This window comes from Homarus americanus, unplaced genomic scaffold, assembly GCF_018991925.1.
Source record: "Homarus americanus isolate GMGI-L3 unplaced genomic scaffold, GMGI_Hamer_2.0 scaffold11302, whole genome shotgun sequence".
NCBI lineage: Eukaryota > Metazoa > Arthropoda > Malacostraca > Decapoda > Nephropidae > Homarus > Homarus americanus.
This window is the reverse complement of record NW_024736744.1, coordinates 2,539,337-2,557,281: the sequence shown is the minus strand read 5'-3', so window position 1 is coordinate 2,557,281 and position 17,945 is coordinate 2,539,337. Positions and strand designations below refer to the sequence as shown.

The 17,945-nt window shown below is 37.5% G+C and overlaps 1 protein-coding gene across 5 annotated transcripts in view; it reads left to right on the top strand.

Annotated features, from left to right (window-relative positions):
* LOC121872464 (protein inturned-like) overlaps nucleotides 1-17,939 on the top strand; it is a 33,044-nt gene extending 15,105 nt beyond the window's left edge. For 4 of the 5 annotated variants that reach the window (XM_042375250.1, XM_042375246.1, XM_042375249.1 and 1 more), the window contains exons 12-24: nucleotides 1,395-1,635; nucleotides 3,214-3,267; nucleotides 3,622-3,684; nucleotides 5,208-5,405; nucleotides 6,527-6,576; nucleotides 6,956-7,057; nucleotides 7,981-8,078; nucleotides 9,582-9,799; nucleotides 12,780-12,859; nucleotides 13,158-13,401; nucleotides 13,916-14,058; nucleotides 15,593-15,726; nucleotides 15,902-16,103. In XM_042375250.1, coding sequence (XP_042231184.1) covers nucleotides 1,395-1,635; nucleotides 3,214-3,267; nucleotides 3,622-3,684; nucleotides 5,208-5,405; nucleotides 6,527-6,576; nucleotides 6,956-7,057; nucleotides 7,981-8,078; nucleotides 9,582-9,799; nucleotides 12,780-12,859; nucleotides 13,158-13,401; nucleotides 13,916-14,058; nucleotides 15,593-15,704 — 1,603 coding nt within the window. In that variant the 3' untranslated portion in view covers nucleotides 15,705-15,726; nucleotides 15,902-16,103. Of the gene's footprint in view, nucleotides 1-1,394; nucleotides 1,636-3,213; nucleotides 3,268-3,621; nucleotides 3,685-5,207; nucleotides 5,406-6,526; nucleotides 6,577-6,955; nucleotides 7,058-7,980; nucleotides 8,079-9,581; nucleotides 9,800-12,779; nucleotides 12,860-13,157; nucleotides 13,402-13,915; nucleotides 14,059-15,592; nucleotides 15,727-15,901; nucleotides 16,104-17,857 lie in introns of those variants that run through there. The other variant, XM_042375251.1, reaches the window with a different exon arrangement.
* Nucleotides 17,940-17,945: the final 6 nt, after the last annotated feature.

The following is a 17,945-nucleotide window of genomic DNA, read 5'->3' as shown; positions in this document are numbered from 1 at the left end:
AAGTTCCTGATTATACTGCCAGTTAAGTTATTGTAGCTCTAGTGGATATGGAATTTGACTTAGAATGCTTTTTACTGTAATAATAATAATAATAATAATAACAATAACAACACAGTTCCTTCACTTGTATATTACACTTGTTGAAAAAAACTTCATCGCTAATTTATTATTGTGAGAACTGAACATCATATGTCACTAACAGGACCACAGATTACCTTTGTACTGACAGTCATCTAGAATTACAATAAAGCTTCTTTGCAGTTAGTTTTTTGTTTTCATCACAGTGATGTAAATTGGTTATGTACAGTATTATCCTATACAGTAGACTTAATGTTATAAATGGGAAGCCTTCTTGGGAGGAATTTTTGGTCATATTTTCCAGAAAAAATATTAAAATATTTAACAAAAAAGGTAAAGTACTGTATTGTAGCAAGTCTAAACAAACTTATATAATACCATGTACAATATGTACACTTTTAAGTGTTGAAGAATTTATTAACCCATTAGATGTGCATTGCATTTTCAAGTTATATTCCCAAGGTGTTTCAGTTCTCCAGTAAAGTTTTAAAAGGTAACTGATCTTTTTTTACTACTCATTTTGTTAAGGCAGAGCCATGAAGTTTTCACATCTGGCATTAATATTTCTTAAAAACATCTGATACGTAGTAATGTAAAAAAATCTGAAAAATTAATATGCAGTACTGTACATCGTTCAGGGATTCCTCATTTCATGCTTTACACATTAACCAACACTATCAAATGTCAAAATTTCCTATAAAATCATTACTGTACTTTACCCTTACTCTGCCATAAATTTATTGGAAAAATTTTCTAGATAAATCTCTCAAGTTTAAAAATCTTATATAGATCACTGAGTGCATAATCAAACCCTCACACTCAGTGGTGACCCAGCTGTTGGTGGCTGGCTGATGGCTGGTAGTACAAGTGTTAAGATATATTGTCAAATTGTTGCAGTTTAACAAAGGAAGCAAAGGTTAACATTAATTATCTTAATAAAACACAAATGGTGCCAGACAGTAACAAAACAACTGATCACAGTCGGCTAGTGAAGATGCAGCCATCAGCAGACATTTTTATTTTATCAATTTTCTTGTTAGAAAGAAAACAAGTTCAACAAAGCCTTATTTATGCATGGAAACATCATATTTACTTAACAGATAGAATTAAACAGTCAGCAGTTATGGTGGAGGAAATTGTTTGTTGAGGCTTCTCATAGTGGTGATGGTGGCGTGTTTAATGGGAATTTTTCAAAACAATGTTAATTGAAATAACACAGATTAAGTTGGAATTTGATCCCTAATATGTCAGCGATGGTTAAGCTAAATGACTTAATTTTATGTAAGTTAAGAATTTTTAATTATTTTTATCTTCAGGGGAGTTGGTGATGCAAAAAACAAGACCTACTTGGATCACCTGATGAGCCATATCCTGGGGACAGTACTGGGTCAAGGTCCACGAGAAGGAAAGAACCCAGGACAACCTAAGAGGGAATCATCTGGACCACAGTCATCAGCAAGACTAAATCCTTACCTACCATTAATTCCTATTAGTCCCCAGAGTTTTGTCTTTGCTTATCCAACATGGCTCGTATTGCAAGATGGTGATGAAGCTAAGGTAATTAATTTACTCATTAGCTACCTGTCCAAATAAAACCACAAAAAAGGTGCTCACTGTAGTCTGGAGGTGAAGGTGTTGTCTCAGGTGAAGGGAAAAATTTCCTCTGTGTCTTCATGAATGTATTTAAGAAAAAGTTATGTAATCCTGTCACTAAGTTTTTGGCCATCACATTTTTTTCACTATACAGTACAGTATCTGTATATGTTCTGGGTATCAAGTTCTATCTACAGGAGCGAACACAAACACCTGTAGAGTTTTCGTAGGTTCTATTTACTGGATAAACAGAGATATACAAGCGAGGCGGCGCTCCTTACTCTGTCTGGGGGGTCAACTAGCCTTCGGGCGACATGTGGCAAGTGATACATTAGCAGCTTCCATATGTCGCCAGGCACATTAATTAAGCGTGTGGGACATGGTAAATACATTGCCACACGCTGCTAGCTAGGCTGAATAAATAGTGTATATAAATGGAGCACATACATAATATACATACAGCATACATAATATACATACAGTATCTTAATAAGTTTCAAAACTTTATTTCCATGTCAAGATCTTTGTTGAAATTTTTATGGGCTAAAATCAGTCACCAAGTTCATGCTTGTGAAATGAATATACACTATACATATGTGTAATTTATAAGCACTGTACACTATGTATGAACTCTATATTACTGTACACTCGCACCAAAAGGTGTCGGTGCAGGGTGTGATCGATGACTTCCGAAACGATACGTATACACTGTGATATGTCGGGAAGGTTGGTAAGTGTATCCTCATACCCCCCCCCTCCACTAGGTGTTGCCATATGGCTGACAATCAGTGTGTTTGTTTCCTCTTTTTGGATTGTTGCTTTGTGTCGACTGAATGATGAGCGAGGGTTCGGTCTCGGTGAACGTGGGTATAAAACAGAGGCAATATAAAGCAGTAGAGAGCTACACATGCCAGACGACATGGAAACCTCAGAGGGAACACTAGGAGCTATTATTGCCCTCCATAACGAAGGGTTCGGCGTCACAGATATTAGCCAGCGGGTTGGAGTCCACAGGAACACCGCTGCACGATGGATTCGGCGATACCTCGAAACTGGTGCTACAGACGACAGGTCTCGGAGCGGCCGTCCACGCTGCACCACCCCTCAGGACGACCAGGTTGAGTGGTTTATTTGGTAGCATAAATTAATATGGCAATATTCACAAGTATCACAAATAATTTTGTTAACAGGGAGCTCCTCATATTTCATACTGTCTATTTATCACTTCCCGACCTTATTTATAACGGTTTGTTTCACTTGACCAGGCCACAGTAGCAGCCCAGCAGGATTACAGGGCTGCCAACATACGGTTGGAACAACTCGCCGTTCCCAATGCCTATCGTCACTGGTCTCAAATTGTTCACACTACAGTATGCACCGATACTTTTTGTTGCGAGTGTACATGCCATGTTTAAAGATAAAGTTTAAAGATAGTAAATCGTGAATTATCAGGTTGTGAGTCTATTAAGGTATACACATGACTTGTTTGATAACTATGATAACCAATTTTATTGAATATGAAAGATGAAAAATATTCCTTAGCTTCAGATTGACAACTGCCTCAGTGAACTGGAATCAGGAGACTTTGGTGATGATGTGAGTATGACCACTGTTGAATCTTACCCTGAAGTGTGTATGCTGTACAGTACTGTATATGTAATGTTACAGAATTACAACAGGTAATACATTACAGTACTGTATAGTATATTAGTTATTTGGTAAGCTTGGGACCATAAATGAAACAATTTCAGGAGCTTTCTGACTTGGGAAATAATAGGCATAGAATTTACATGAAATATTAAATAAAGTAAGGGACAATATGCCATTGGTTAGAGGAGTTTGTTGGGTCTCTCACGTGCGGTCTGTCACCCTCATATTTATACTGTACTGTTCACTGTTAATGTAATTCTCTTATTATTTTAAGTAAACAGTAACAACTTTCATTTCCAGGATTCAGATTATGAGGATTCCCTTTCATTATACAACATCTTGGGCTGCTGCTTGTTCTATAAGGTGAGCTACGGTACATGAGTTAAGCTTGAGAACTAAGGAAGAACTTATTATAACGTCATAACTATCTTGAGTATATCATAGTCATTCATATATTTCTTGTGACATATTAACTGTTGAGCTTTGTGGACCATGTAATAAGAATTAGATTTTAATGATGAATGTACATTACAACTAATTCTATCCATTCTTACTCTGATGATGCTACTCTTCACCCTTCAAATTTTCCCCTTCCTCCTAACTCTCAAACTAGATCTGTTTCTAGAACTGATATCATTACTTCTATCAACGCGGATCTGTGCAGCATCTCTGAATGGGGAGGTACAAACTTGGTTAAGCTCAATAGTAACAAAACTCAATATTTATCAATTACACTTTGTAAATTAGACGACCTCCCACCAATTACATTTCAGGACGCTATCATCCTCCCAAATTCTGAAATAAATATGTTAGGCCTCACCATTTCCTCCAATATGTCCTGGAAATCACACATCCTTAGTATAACTAAAGCTGCCTCCCGAAAGTTGGGAATGCTGTACAGATACCGTAGCTACTTCATTCCTGAGCAGTTGCTCCAAGTATATAAGGGATTCATTTGTCCTAACTTGGAGTACTGCTCTCATATCTGGGGTGGCTCTTCTTCCGACCAACTATTAGATAGGGTGGAATCAAAGGCATTTCGTCTTATTAACTCTCCTCCTTTAGTCGACAATCTCTCTTGCCTTTCTCTTCGCCGCAATGTTGCTTCACTCTCTCTCTCTTTTACAGGTACTTTAACGGGCAATGTTCAGTGGATTTGGCATCCTGTGTGCATCCAGCAAGGCCATGGGCTCGTAACTCACGTCTTGCCCGCGGTGCCCACCGTTTCACCGGTGGATGTCAGTCACACGAGAATAACCCATTATAGTACCTCCTCCTTTCCTCACACAGCCAAACTGTGGAATGCTCTGCCTTCTTCTGTGTTTCCATACTTATACAATCTGTCTCACTTTAAAACGCTGGTTTTCCGGCATCTTCGTGGTGTAGATTAACACAATATAACCTTTTTCTTCTCTAGTTTCAATTTCTTTCTGTTCTTTTTTTTCCCAGGCCCTGTTGTTGAGTCGTTTGACCTGTGCCCGGTGGGCTAATTCCGTAAAAAAAAAACATTAATTTTCTAATTTTTTACTCTCCATTTTTTTTTTGGTAACTGATTAACTGGTGATACGTTTGATGTACCATTTCTAATAATTTTACATGCTGTTTAGCTTCCAGAGGTTTGAAAAGTATATTCTGGTAATGTAAACCCACTGTGCTGTAGTGTCTCCTTTTAAACTGACATTAATCCATTGAGTATGATGCCAACCTCATTATAATAGCTAAGCCCTAGATATGATGCTTCTTCTACTGAGTAAGATGACATTGTATTCAGAGACTTAGGTCATCACACTCAAAGGGTTACCTGTAGAATGATACTTTCCAGAGCATTATTATTTGTACAGTCTACTCTTTGGTAATAATTAAGATAAATTTGCTCCATTCATTAGGGCCATCTTGTAGCATCTCATTTGTCTTGTGAGGATCTGAGACATGTATGGCTGTTCAATTGTCACCATGGACTCCTTTCTCTCACTACCCACGAGTCAGTCAGCCAGTTGGTGGCTTGGCGGACTGTGTACCCTCCTGGAGAGATCGGCGCCTGCCGTAATGACAGAATTAAACATTACCTCCTTGTTGTTGCTATGGTAAGTCAGGTGTCCATTGAAGTAGGTATGGTATGTTAGAAAAGAAATAACAGGGAAGAGTTGAATTTAAGGAACTTAAAATTTTTATTCTTGTATGGTAAATCTTACTGTTTTTACTTTTGTGTTGTATTATCCAGAATAAAATCAACTAGATTTCAAGGTACCATAGCTTTGAAATGGGTCATATTTTTGTCTATGAAATAACAAGTTTTTACAATGAGAATGCATATGGCATTGTTGGAATGTGTGCTAGCATGTGCACTTATTTCTTTCTCTTATGTATTTTTCATATGCAGTACATATACTGTATCCTTATGTTAGTGTAATAGTGATAACTACTTCACCTACTTGATGCTTAAACTAACACTCAGAATTTATGATCTTAAAAAAATGCCTTTATTATTTAAAATGACCAAGTACTGTACAGTACTGATGATTAATCAGTGCCAGCATAATGGCTGGCATTTTGGAAAAGAAAGAAAAAAATTTTATGTCCAAATGCTTCAATGAAAAGTGGTTCTGTAACTCTTGTTAGATTACTATATCCAAGTGTATTGAGTTATGTGGTACTGTAGTCTGCTTAAAGTTATTTATTTTCTAGCCCAGGGCACTGGGATACCTGTTACTCCTGTGTGTAATGGTCAGCGAGCGGACTCGGGTTTGTTCCCCGGGCAGGTTGAAACTAAGGGCAAGTTTCTTTATGCCATTTGCCTCTGTCTACCCAGCAGTAATTGGGAACCTGGATGTTAATCGATTTGCGGATCGTGTTCTGGGGTAATGGTTAGCCAGTGCAGTTGGCGAGTTGTCCGGTCTTCTCGGACTATTCCTCGACACTGTGTCATGCAGCTCGTTAACTCAGGGTGTGGTTGTTGTGTTGGCGACAGCTTCTACACCTTAAAACAAATTCACGCCTAGTTGGCCCTTGGGCCAGTCATCCTCGTTACATGAGGGACAACCATTATTATTGCTGCCAGAATTTTCTTCATATTTTAACCTTAGTATCTGTAGTGCCCTCACACCTTGTATTGGTATAAAGAAAAATGACTTAAAATATTTTTAAATGTTATGATGCTGGAGATGACACAAATGGTAAAAAGTTGTTTTCTTTTTTATCTCTACAGAACCACTGTATCCTGTGTCTTCTTCTTGAGTCTGGAGGAATCTCTCATCTGTAAGTGAAAAGTTACATCATAATTCTTACTCGCTTTCTGTAGCATACTGTTCTGTCTCAGGTTTTTTATTTATTTATATATACTGTATATTTATTTTTGGTATACTATATTAGGATTCACTCTTTACAAATCTTGTGCCTTTCTGGGTCCTCTTCAGATGCTTATACTAGAATTATAATTTTGCATGTACAGGTAGCAAAAAATAATCATTTCATCAACAATGTAAATAAAAAAATACTAGCTTATCCTATGGGCAACCTACACCATGCCATTCAGCTGACCACTACCATCTTGATAAGGTGTATGTGTACTTCTTACTTTGAATAGTTACAATGAAAGGTTTTTGACATTGAATAAAAAAAATTTTGGTTGTTACAGAGTAGATGAAGGTGCTGGACCAGATCCACTTCTTGTAGATCAAGCCGAGGCTTCACTCTATCAGCTTCATGCACTCCACGTCAACAGTGTGTGTGAGGATACGTTAGTGTTATTACCTTTTGAGTCATTGTTACATCTGTTTAAGTAATAACTTGTAATTTTTAAAACTTTGAGACTGCCATATATTCTGTACTTTGAAACACTCATGTATACTAATCAAGCTGTATGTTAAACACCACCACTTTACATGAACATCAGTACACCAACTGTCTAAACTGGTGAACCTGAATTATTTTGTGATTTTCTCTATAGTTTCATCTCTTTATCATGTTAAGCTCTGTGATGTACCAATTACAGGTGTTTCATTAGAGTGCAGTGTATCATTGTATGTTTTGCCTTCTGCACCCTGTGTTGTGGCCATTAAGGGATGAAGCTCTCCAGAGTCATGATAAATGGGACCACAAATATAACAACATAAGTTGGAGTTAGGTCTTATGACACCATGCCACCCTTAAAATACCTCACAACAGACCTCAGATTCTCAAAGTTTGCTGAGGTAGACCCTATGGTGGGAGGCAGATGGGGCTTTAATTTCCTATTTTCCTAATACTTTCAGAATACGCCTTTGTATTAAAATCACTGGCATTAGTGGCTTCATATTTACTGCTTTTCTCTTCAACAAATTTCCATTTAGTTACTGTACATGATCAAAAACAAATTTCTGTTTCTACCATCTACTGCATTATCCAGTACTGTACCATTATTCTTACACTTCAATAGAGCCAGTCCCATTTAAATTATAACTTGCATTAAGATACTGAATTTATTTTGATTTACAAAGCTTAATTCCAACCAAATCAAACCTGTCATAAAAACTATAGAAAACTTCATACAGGTTGAGAATCTTTTATCCAGAATTCTGGAATCTGACAAATTTGGCTCCAACGATTTTGGATAAAGGATTCACAACCTATATCACTGCACACTCCTCTCTTATCATGTTTTAATTTCTTTCACTTTTGCAGCTTAAACAATGGAGGTATTGAAACTATTTCTGCAGATGAAAAAATGGGTAAAATAATGCCAAGCAAAAAGGGAAAGGATAAAAATGAAGTAGTGGAAGGTAAAGTATAATACAGTACATTAATGTATCATAGGACCATTTTTATCAAGATTTAATTTGGTCACAGTTTTAATATGTACAGTAAACTCTTAGCACATATGGGGCTCTGGCCTTGCCAAGTTATCCCAAATTCTGACTTATTGAAGCACTCCCTTCCCCCCTGCTACAAAAATACGACAATAAAAAATTATCGACCCACATATTTGTACATGTAGTTACTAAATGTAAAAAGTAACACTTACACAGCACTGCAGGCGAAGAATGAAGCACCATAGAAGGTGACACAGAGGTATGGTAGGTTACACAGAGGCATGGTAGGTGACACAGAGGCATGGTAGGTGACACAGAGGCATGGTAGGTGACACAGAGGCATGGTAGGTGACACAGAGGCATGGTAGGTGACACAGAGGCATGGTAGGTGACACAGAGGCATGGTAGGTTACACAGAGGCATGGTGGTGACACACAGGCATGGGTGACACACAGGCATGGTAGGTTACACAGAGGCATGGTAGGTGACACACAGACACACAGGCATGGTAGGTTGGCATGGGGTACACAGAGGCATGGTAGGTGACACAGAGGCATGGTAGGTGACACAGAGGCATGGTAGGTGACACAGAGGCATGGTAGGTGACACAGAGGCATGGTAGGTGACACAGAGGCATGGTAGATGACACAGAGGCATGGTAGGTGACACAGAGGCATGGTAGGTGACACAGAGGCATGGTAGGTGACACAGAGGCATGGTAGGTGACACAGAGGCATGGTTGGTGGTGCAGGTGACTAGATATGTCGAGATTTTCCCAGATAATTTTATATATCTCGGTGTTTCCCGAGTTATACTAATACATTCCGAGACCATAACCATGCCGAGTTATATGAAGTTCTGTGTCATCAAATGCTGAGTTATTGAGGGTTTACTGTACAGTATTAAGTTTCTCAATTGGTGCATCATTCTTCAGCTGTAAAATTTAATATACTGTCATAGCTCCATTATTTTGTTGATGAAAAGTTCTCTAACTCTTGAATAGAACCCATTTATTTTTCTTTAAAATGAGGGTAGATTAGGGATTCCTTACCTGGCAATTAAGTATTAAATAGTGCCATGGTTTATTTTTCCATTGACCTTATTCTCATTGTCTCATGGGCTGCCACTATTGATGTTCATTATTTAGTACTTTCTATATGCTGGTTTGTTATGAACTGTAGTCTAGTAAGAAAACTGCGTTGTATTTTATATTTATAAATTTCGAGATACGTTGCTTATTATATATGTACGGTACCTGCACTGTAATTTATTGTAAATGGTAGTGTACTGTTAATACTGTATATTGATATAGTTTGCATTAGTACTTTTATCTATTGTTTTATGAGGTATTTATGTATAACACTAAGCTCTTTCATGGATGAACAAGAGCTTAATTCATCATTACAGTAGTTGGAATAGTACCAATGTTCATCTAGATAAAACTAAATGATACCTTGTAATCTTTTCCACCAGCTGGAGGACTCAGACTACCTGATGTTCCTTCAATTCTAAAGCAGAAGTCATCACCGCTGCCTGAGTCAAGGTTACACGTCCACGACCACACCGGATGCGAGTGTGAGGGAAGCCTCGGAGAAACCAGCGAAGACTCCTTCACCCACAGCTCCCGAGATTCATTAGAGGAAGATGAGGAGGGTGATGATGAATCAGAATCAGACTGGAGGATTTTTAAAGTAAGTACTGTACTGTACATCTTTTATATAGAATAATTGGCCTTTGTAGATATCAAGCTGAAACATTGAAGCAATAAGCAGTCTCAGACATCACTATCACATCATCATGTTCTTAATATACATCATGTCTAGCTAGTAAAATTGTAAAATTCAAATTGCTAGCAATTAAGAAAATTCTTAATATTTTTCTATAATGACACTCTTTGTAACCCTTAAGCCTCGGGTTAGGGTGCCGCTGGGCGTACCCCCCACGCAGGGGTAAATAGAGAAAAATCAACTTTTCAAAAATTAATTTTTAACCTTTTTGAATGTTAAAACAATAAAAAGAAGTGAGAAAAGCTATATATTGACCCTCTAGAAACTTCCCTGGCAGCGTGAAGGGAGGGGGGGGGAGATAAGGGGACAGCTTGCTGACGGCGAGCACTCGTGGTCAACTACTGTACTCACTTAGCAGCTATTTTAGATTGCCTTTGTGTCCAAGATGGCCAGTAATGCATATATTTACTGATCATAATGCTTATTTCTTATAAATAATTCATTTTGAATTTATTTGATTTGCATTATGTTTCATAAAAAGTTCTCGGCGACACACACAGTCTCTCGCCAGGCTGTCTTTGTGTTTGGTAGAGCAAGAAATGCGTAGAAATAATTATTGGAATAATAATTCCACAAATAAATACATTTATAACATAATCATAGCATTATTTTCCAGTAATACTACACTACAATACAACTGTACACTGCTTTTAGCAATATTACTTTGATACAACATGATAAAATGGATAAACAGTGAAAATGAAACAAACAAAAGTTCAGGAAGCTTCCCTGTGGCCGAAAGTGTAGTGTGACAGGCAAATAGTCACACTGAAACCTGATAACCCGCGCTGGGCATTTAAACAGTGGTGGGGAAAGACGTGCGTTCTGGAACGTCACCCGGGGCCCGCTGATCGGGCGTTCTGGAACGTCACCTGGGGCCCACTGGTCGGGTGTTCTGGAACGTCACCCGGGGTCCGCTGGTCGGGCGTTCTGGAACGTCACCCGGGGTCCGCTGGTCGGGCATTTTGAAACGCCACCCGGAGCCCGCTGGTCGGGCATTCTGGAACGTCACCCAGGGCGTAAGGGTTAAAAGCCACAGAAACAAAGGTTATTTTTATTTACTGCATTACAATACAGTAATAATTTTATGCTTACAAGGAACCAAAGGAAATGGTTCTGTCGGGTACAGTACTTAAGAAAAGTTCATAACCACCATATACAGCAGGGACTCCTGTATGGTGCTGTTGTTGTTTTACCGAGGCTCTTCTTGAAGCACCACCTGGATGGGTCTCTCATGGTTACACAATACTCAACAAAGTTAGTCACTTAATGTCATATAGAGCCTCACCCATATTAGTGCTCCAGTCACTTGGCTATGTTCTGGTTGACCAACATTAGGGTCTAACAGTTGAATATTTTGAGCTGGTCTTATCAACCATTCACTGTCAGATTCATTTTGATTTTCTTCCCCAACATTTTCGTCATTACTCGGACTTTTTTGAGTTAGTCTAAAAAAGAATTCTTCATATCTTTGGGGTTTTTCTTCATAAACCAAAATTTTTATTTGTACCTTTTAAGTTTTATAAGTTGGAGTTGACTTGTATAAGGATGAAGAATTGAAAATTTTGTAATTTTCGTTTTCTGGCATTGTTGTTGTTAAAGATAATAGACTTCCATCCACCACATCCAGCCTAAACCATTTCTGGCACTTTACCTGTGGACAAATACTTCATAGTGAATGAACACTAAGCAACTGACTGCTTCTTAGTGACTGAACAACCGAACACTTCTCAGCATCCTTTCCATACCTTACCTAACTTGACCTAAAATAATATTCCCTGTACTTCCATCCTAGGAGAAGTAGGATAGGTTGGATCACCTTATCAATGATAAATTATATACAGTCATTCCTCGACTTACGGCGGGGTTAGGAACCGACGACCAGGTCGTAAGTGAAATATGCAAAAATAATAAATCTAAAATCTAAAATGGGTGTCTCTTTTTCTTCTCAGCACCACGGGAACTCTCACTTTTACGCTTGCCGGCCATTTTAAAGGGAATTACAAACGAAAATGTTGTCAGTACACAGTGCTATCACTAAATTCAGGACTCGAAAATACGTACAGTAATTTAAAAAATATTTTATACGACTGTTGCAGTCGTATGCCCGGGTGGTCGTAAGTCGAGTAGATCGTAAGTCGAGGAGTACCTGTAATATAGCAGTCAGTGGAGGTGTTCTCATGTCTAAAAAAAGTTATGTAAACAAGTAAAACATTGGCTGGATGCTGTGGATATACATAGATTATTGTTCAGGGTGAAAAACTTGGAATTCTATTATCAGTACACAATGATGAGTGTTTACTTATGATTGTTTTTCTTTCCCATGTTGTATTTTATTGTATATGAAGTAAATTCCCAATAAAATCAATCAAGTAGTAGACTTGGTTGTTATACTGTATACACACATGATTTTCCCAGTCCAGATTTTAGTAGAATAAATTAAACATTAACTTGGACTGCAAGACAATACAGTAGATATAATCACAGCAATACTTGTTGTAGCGCTTGTAATAGAATCATTTAATTTCACATGTAAAAAAAAAGTCATTTTCAGAAAATATTTATTTTACAATTGATAATTTAGTTTTGAGGAAGAGGAATAAAATAACCACTTGCTCAAATAGTCAAGCATGTTTGAAAGTAATGCCAAGTCCTGGGTATGTAAAAATGTTAGAATATAAAATTTTGGAAGATGGTTTGGAGTGTATTTTTGTGTGATAGGTATTCATACACTTTCTCATGCAATATTAGTAATGACATTTAGTTTACTCTTTGAGATCATTGCTGTGGCAAAGTTGCTGTTTAATTGCTAGAGACGGGCAACTAAGGATGTGTGGATATTATTTATAACTGCCTGTATCTGTATCTTGTCTTTTATTGCCAGCCTTCTGAGAGTCGAGGCCTTCACCAGTACGATTTGGATATAAAAAGCCCACTTCATAAACGAGCTGTCTCACCCATAAGGTTTGCGTGAATTTCCCTTACTCTCATGTTTTGAATTGTTGCAGTGTATTCAGTCATAAGTTTCAGTAGTGTATTGCAGATATTATTGAAATAAATTACATAAATCAGCATTATGTCTCGGTTAAATTAGTTTTAGGATATGAATTAACCAATTATATTAAATATAATTTTACAGTTTTACTTATCATGAAGTAATGCAACCCAGATTAATTATGCACAGGTAATTAGGAAAAGTGATTATATGTACCTAGTGACAGGTAAACACATGTAAAGTGCATTTCTAATCTTTCTGTTATAGAGTTACAAGTGGAAAGGATGGCGTTCTGTTCCATCTGGTGCAACTTGAGGTTGGGGAAGGGGTGATCATTCAATCCCGGCCCTCCACTATGTCATCATCTCCAATAATTTCCCCTGTTGCAGTCTCCCCGATCTCTGCCTCCCCTTCACAGCCTCCACCACCATTCCATGCACAAGTTTTACAGAGCTTCAGGTCAACATGTGCTCATATACATCATGTTCTTCATGCTGCAGTAAGGGGGAAGGTTAGACTATGCAAGAATTATACATCTAATTAGCTTGGTATCTTAACCCTTAAATGGTAGCTAAAGATTCCCTACTCCACCCCATTTGCACAAAAATTGAACACAAGGAGTGTGAAGCATCCATTGATGATGGCTGCTATCTCTGCAGCAAACTTTCACTGATGATGGCCACCGGGTTAAGAGCCAGTTTCTTTGTGGATAGTAAAACAGAAGTATCATTATGGGGAAAATGTAAGCTTGGAAGCCACAGTGATGAGTTACCTTGGGGTTGCATCTAGGGTTACCAGAATGGAAGGGGTAAAAATTACTGAGGTGTATGGGGCATTTGGAATGACAGAGAAGATGAAATGGTGGAATGTGAGTGAGGGGAAATATGTCATGATTGGGTGACCTGGAGGCTCTTAGGTCATGGCTGTCCTGGAGGAATGAGACATTGTAGAGAAGTAGTAACTGATCATGATATTACTCTCATTTTCTTTTATGTCCTAACATATATTTTGCTGTAACCATATAGGAACCCAATGGAAACTACAGTGGCAGCACATCACTCAGTGGCATCAAGGAACATGGAATTTTGTTCACATACACTCCTCCCACCACAGATGGAGGAAGCACAGGCAAAAGAAGACCCCAGTCCTTTTCTTATTGGGTTGTAGGGTAAGTGAAAGGGAAGGATTGTACAATAGTAGGTTTATTTTTTTATGATCATCAGATAATTATAGTTGAGAAGCACTGTACAGTACTGTGATTCATCTCTCTCTCCCTGAACTAATAGCTTCTCATTTAATATTTAAATGTGTAAGTTACCTTTTATGTTTGAAGTGTTCGGCATAGTAGTGACAAGCCTATCACAGGTGCAAAAATCTGTTTTTATCCTCAAAAAAATCACTGGTCTTCCTCTTTATCATACCAAATGGTGGATTTGTCAGTAATACTCTCTGTTTTGAAAGTGGTGATGGACCATGTGTTCAGGGGAGGGGGGGAGGAAAAATATGGATTCTGGTGCTGTAGTAATAGTGGCCTCGTGAGCCAAGGAGCATCCAACCAGGGCCAGTATTCATGCTCCTATGTGAATTACTTAATTTCTCTCTTTATTTAACATTATTTATTTAAAAGATTATATTTATTTCGTCCTGTGCAAGATGAGTTCATCAGAGTGAAGCAGTCTGGTTGTGTCAGACTACCCACGGAAGAATGCCGGGAATGTAGAAAAATTTAAAAATGAAGAGTATACAGGCATCCCCCTTGTTGTGAACATTAAGGTTACAGAAATTTGCCCTTAAAAAAAGTCCTAAATTATGACGCCTAAATTCGAGATTCAAAACCAAAAATTTGCCCTTATGGAAATGTAGTTTTTTCTTTAAGATTTCAACTTAAAAATTAGTAAGATGAAAAAAGTAATAATCAGAATAAAACAAAAAGTTATCTGTAATTGTGTGTAACATATCATCCTTACAATAAGTTCCTAAACCTCCCTATTAATGATATGATCTTTAGGTTCATGATACCTTACCAGTGTGTGCCAAGTTGATGTGATATTGCCAGTCTTGGTGGAGACGTTTAAGAAGGACAAGTCAGGAAACAAAGAAACATCAGTCACTATTGTACTTGTGATTGACCCAGAGGAAATTCAGCGGTAGACTGAGGTAGTGAACCATCAGAGGTGGGCTGGTGTATATTATTATCATATTACATCATGAAATGGTAAATTTTCCACTTATTATACCACTATATTAAAAAGGTTTATTTTCATTTGCAATGGATTTCAATGGGAAAATTGGTTTCTCTTTATGGAATTTCACTTTACGGAAAATTTGTCAAGAACATTTCCTTTCCCACTCTGGTTTGTTTCTGGTCCCAAGATTGTCAGATACAGTGATTGATATAGTACATGTACAGTATCACTATAATATTGATATAGTACATGTACAGTATCACTATAATATTGATATAGTACATGTACAGTATCACTATAATATTGATATAGTACATGTACAGTATCACTTTAATATTGATATAGTACATGTACAGTATCACTATAATAGCCCTTGTAATGGTAAATTATCAGTTTGTTATGAAAATTATGGGAGAAAATTCCCAATGTGTGTGGGTGATCTATCCTGCTAATTTATTAATAAGTTTGCATTACTTATCATCTGGCTTATAGTCTTTTTTCTTTCTTTTCTTTCAGACGTCTGCTTCTGGCACCTTATCAACGAGAAGTGTATGTGTGTTACCATGATTCTATACCTCAGAATGTCCTTGAATTAGCTTTCAAGGTATCGCTTGGATGTGTAATATGATTGAAAACTGACAACTTGAAAGGTACAGTATTAGATTACATTTTAGTTTTTATTCAAACGAAGATGCTATTCGTGATGTGTGAAAATTTATAATCTAGTTTTGGGCACCTGGGCACCTTTCCTATGAAGAGAAATATCCTTGAGAAATATCAGCAGCTCCCAGATACAGTTATTCTTATTGAAGGTGTATTTTCCAGGTGGTCCAGAGTGTTAAGTGACCACCCAGAAATAAGAAGTACCGGATCAAAACATAATGTAAACACTGAATGTCAGCAACACTGGTGTTTTGAGGAGATACAGAGTACTACAGTATAAATGGTATTTAATGGATGCAAAAATGAAATACATATTGTACAGTACAAATAAAAAACAAACAATAAAATTGACAGGGGATGAGAATGAAGTTTTTCTGTGATAAACATTTGAGACATGGAGATGTGATATGCAGTAAGAAATCATTTTTTTTCTAATTAGAGCTTTATTCATGTAATTACCCCTTAAAGTTCAACCCAATCAATGGTGACCCTGTAGATGCACTACCCAGCACTTTCTGTCAAGTTGGGAGCTTGTATATTTGCAAATCACTTCTAAACATAGATATATTAAAGTAAGGTATTTATGGTTCCAACCCTCCTAACCCCCCCCCCTGCCACAATTTACACATTTCACTGCAATGCCAGAAAAAAAATCAAGGATGTCACTGAGAACCTCCCCTAGAGCTGTGATCATGGTGAGTACTGTACTGTACTTAATTTACATTTTTTCTGGTTCCCAAATTATTTACGTTGATTCTCACTCCCTCTTGAGCTAATTCCCGTCAGACAGGAATTAAATTTATCAGTATCATACTGTTAAGTTGTGGATGTACCAGTAAGTCATTTGGGAAGCTACAATACTTTTGCAAAGTAAAAGAATACTGTAATTATTTGGATTAACTATACAACTGTCGAGAGAATAAAAATAAATGCATTTCTTTCTTTTTTATGAATTATATGAACATGAGCTGAATCGATTACCTTGAAATAGTTTAATATAATTCAAATTGCTTAAAAAAATTTCAGGAAATGGATTGAAAAAAAAAAAAAAAAGAGATGCTTCTATTATATGAGGTCCCCCCACATCGTAAGGGTAACTCAGACCACCGGGCAAAACCCATTTTGTGTTGGAAAGCACTATTTTCGCCCTAGCTCTATATGATGGTAGTGGATAAGATTTCCTCACTAGACTGTAAATAAGGTTGAAAGCCCCTTGAAATTAGGGTGTAACATCGATTTGTGGCAGACAGGAAAGTATGGCTTTGGCTTCGTCAGGTTCTCTCGTCCCGTCAGTGAATGAATGAGAGGAGAGGGCGGCCAATCACAGCGGCTGGCCCGCAGCCTCATCCCGTCTCGGCCAATGACAGTGAGCGTCTGCTATCTATGTCACGGTCCCTCTAGCCAATGAGTGCAGAATCCCTCTCCCTCAGTTCTTTTTGGTTGTGGCGGGATCTACACTGATACCGATTAAAGTAAAAAAAGCCATAAGCGGGTGGGAGTTTTGTTGCTTCAAGTCAACATTGCAACAACCCAGTTCATTACTTCATGACGCATTACCTACCATCTGCACGTACAGTCCTTTAGCTTCAAAATGCATAAAAAATGAATACTGTATCTCAAAAAACAAGAAAATTATGCCTGTTGAAAGTTGGGAAAACTTTAAATGCGGTTTTCTTAGTTTAAAATTTTGGCCTTAGCATCCCTTCCGACGCGGGGGTCTCTTATATACTGGGTATGTTATTTTCTCAACACAAGGTAGTTAAATATTGTATTCAGTAGTGTTATTATACTGTACTGTTTGAAATGGTTGACTGTACTCATCAGTTAGGTATTATAAGCATATTGCTCTCCATAACATTTTTATACAGAACTACACATTTGTCACAAGAAACAAATGATGGTAAGGGTATTACACAGGTAAAACCCAATATGTACAATACTGTCTTGAAAAATAATGCTTAATTAGAGAATTCTTTTACAACTTGTTTATACTGACACATTCTTGGGTACCGTAACCATTTTTTATACATGTCTTGTACAGTATCTTCGTGTTGCAATATTAATTCCCAGTAGAACTAGTCAAAATCAATCGGTAATAATTAAAATGACTTTTTTCAGTGATCAGCACCAGTCTTGCTTGGTTAAAAACAAATACTTACTCAGGGACCCAACTGTATATCTGACGAGTAAAGGTATCTTCAAGAAC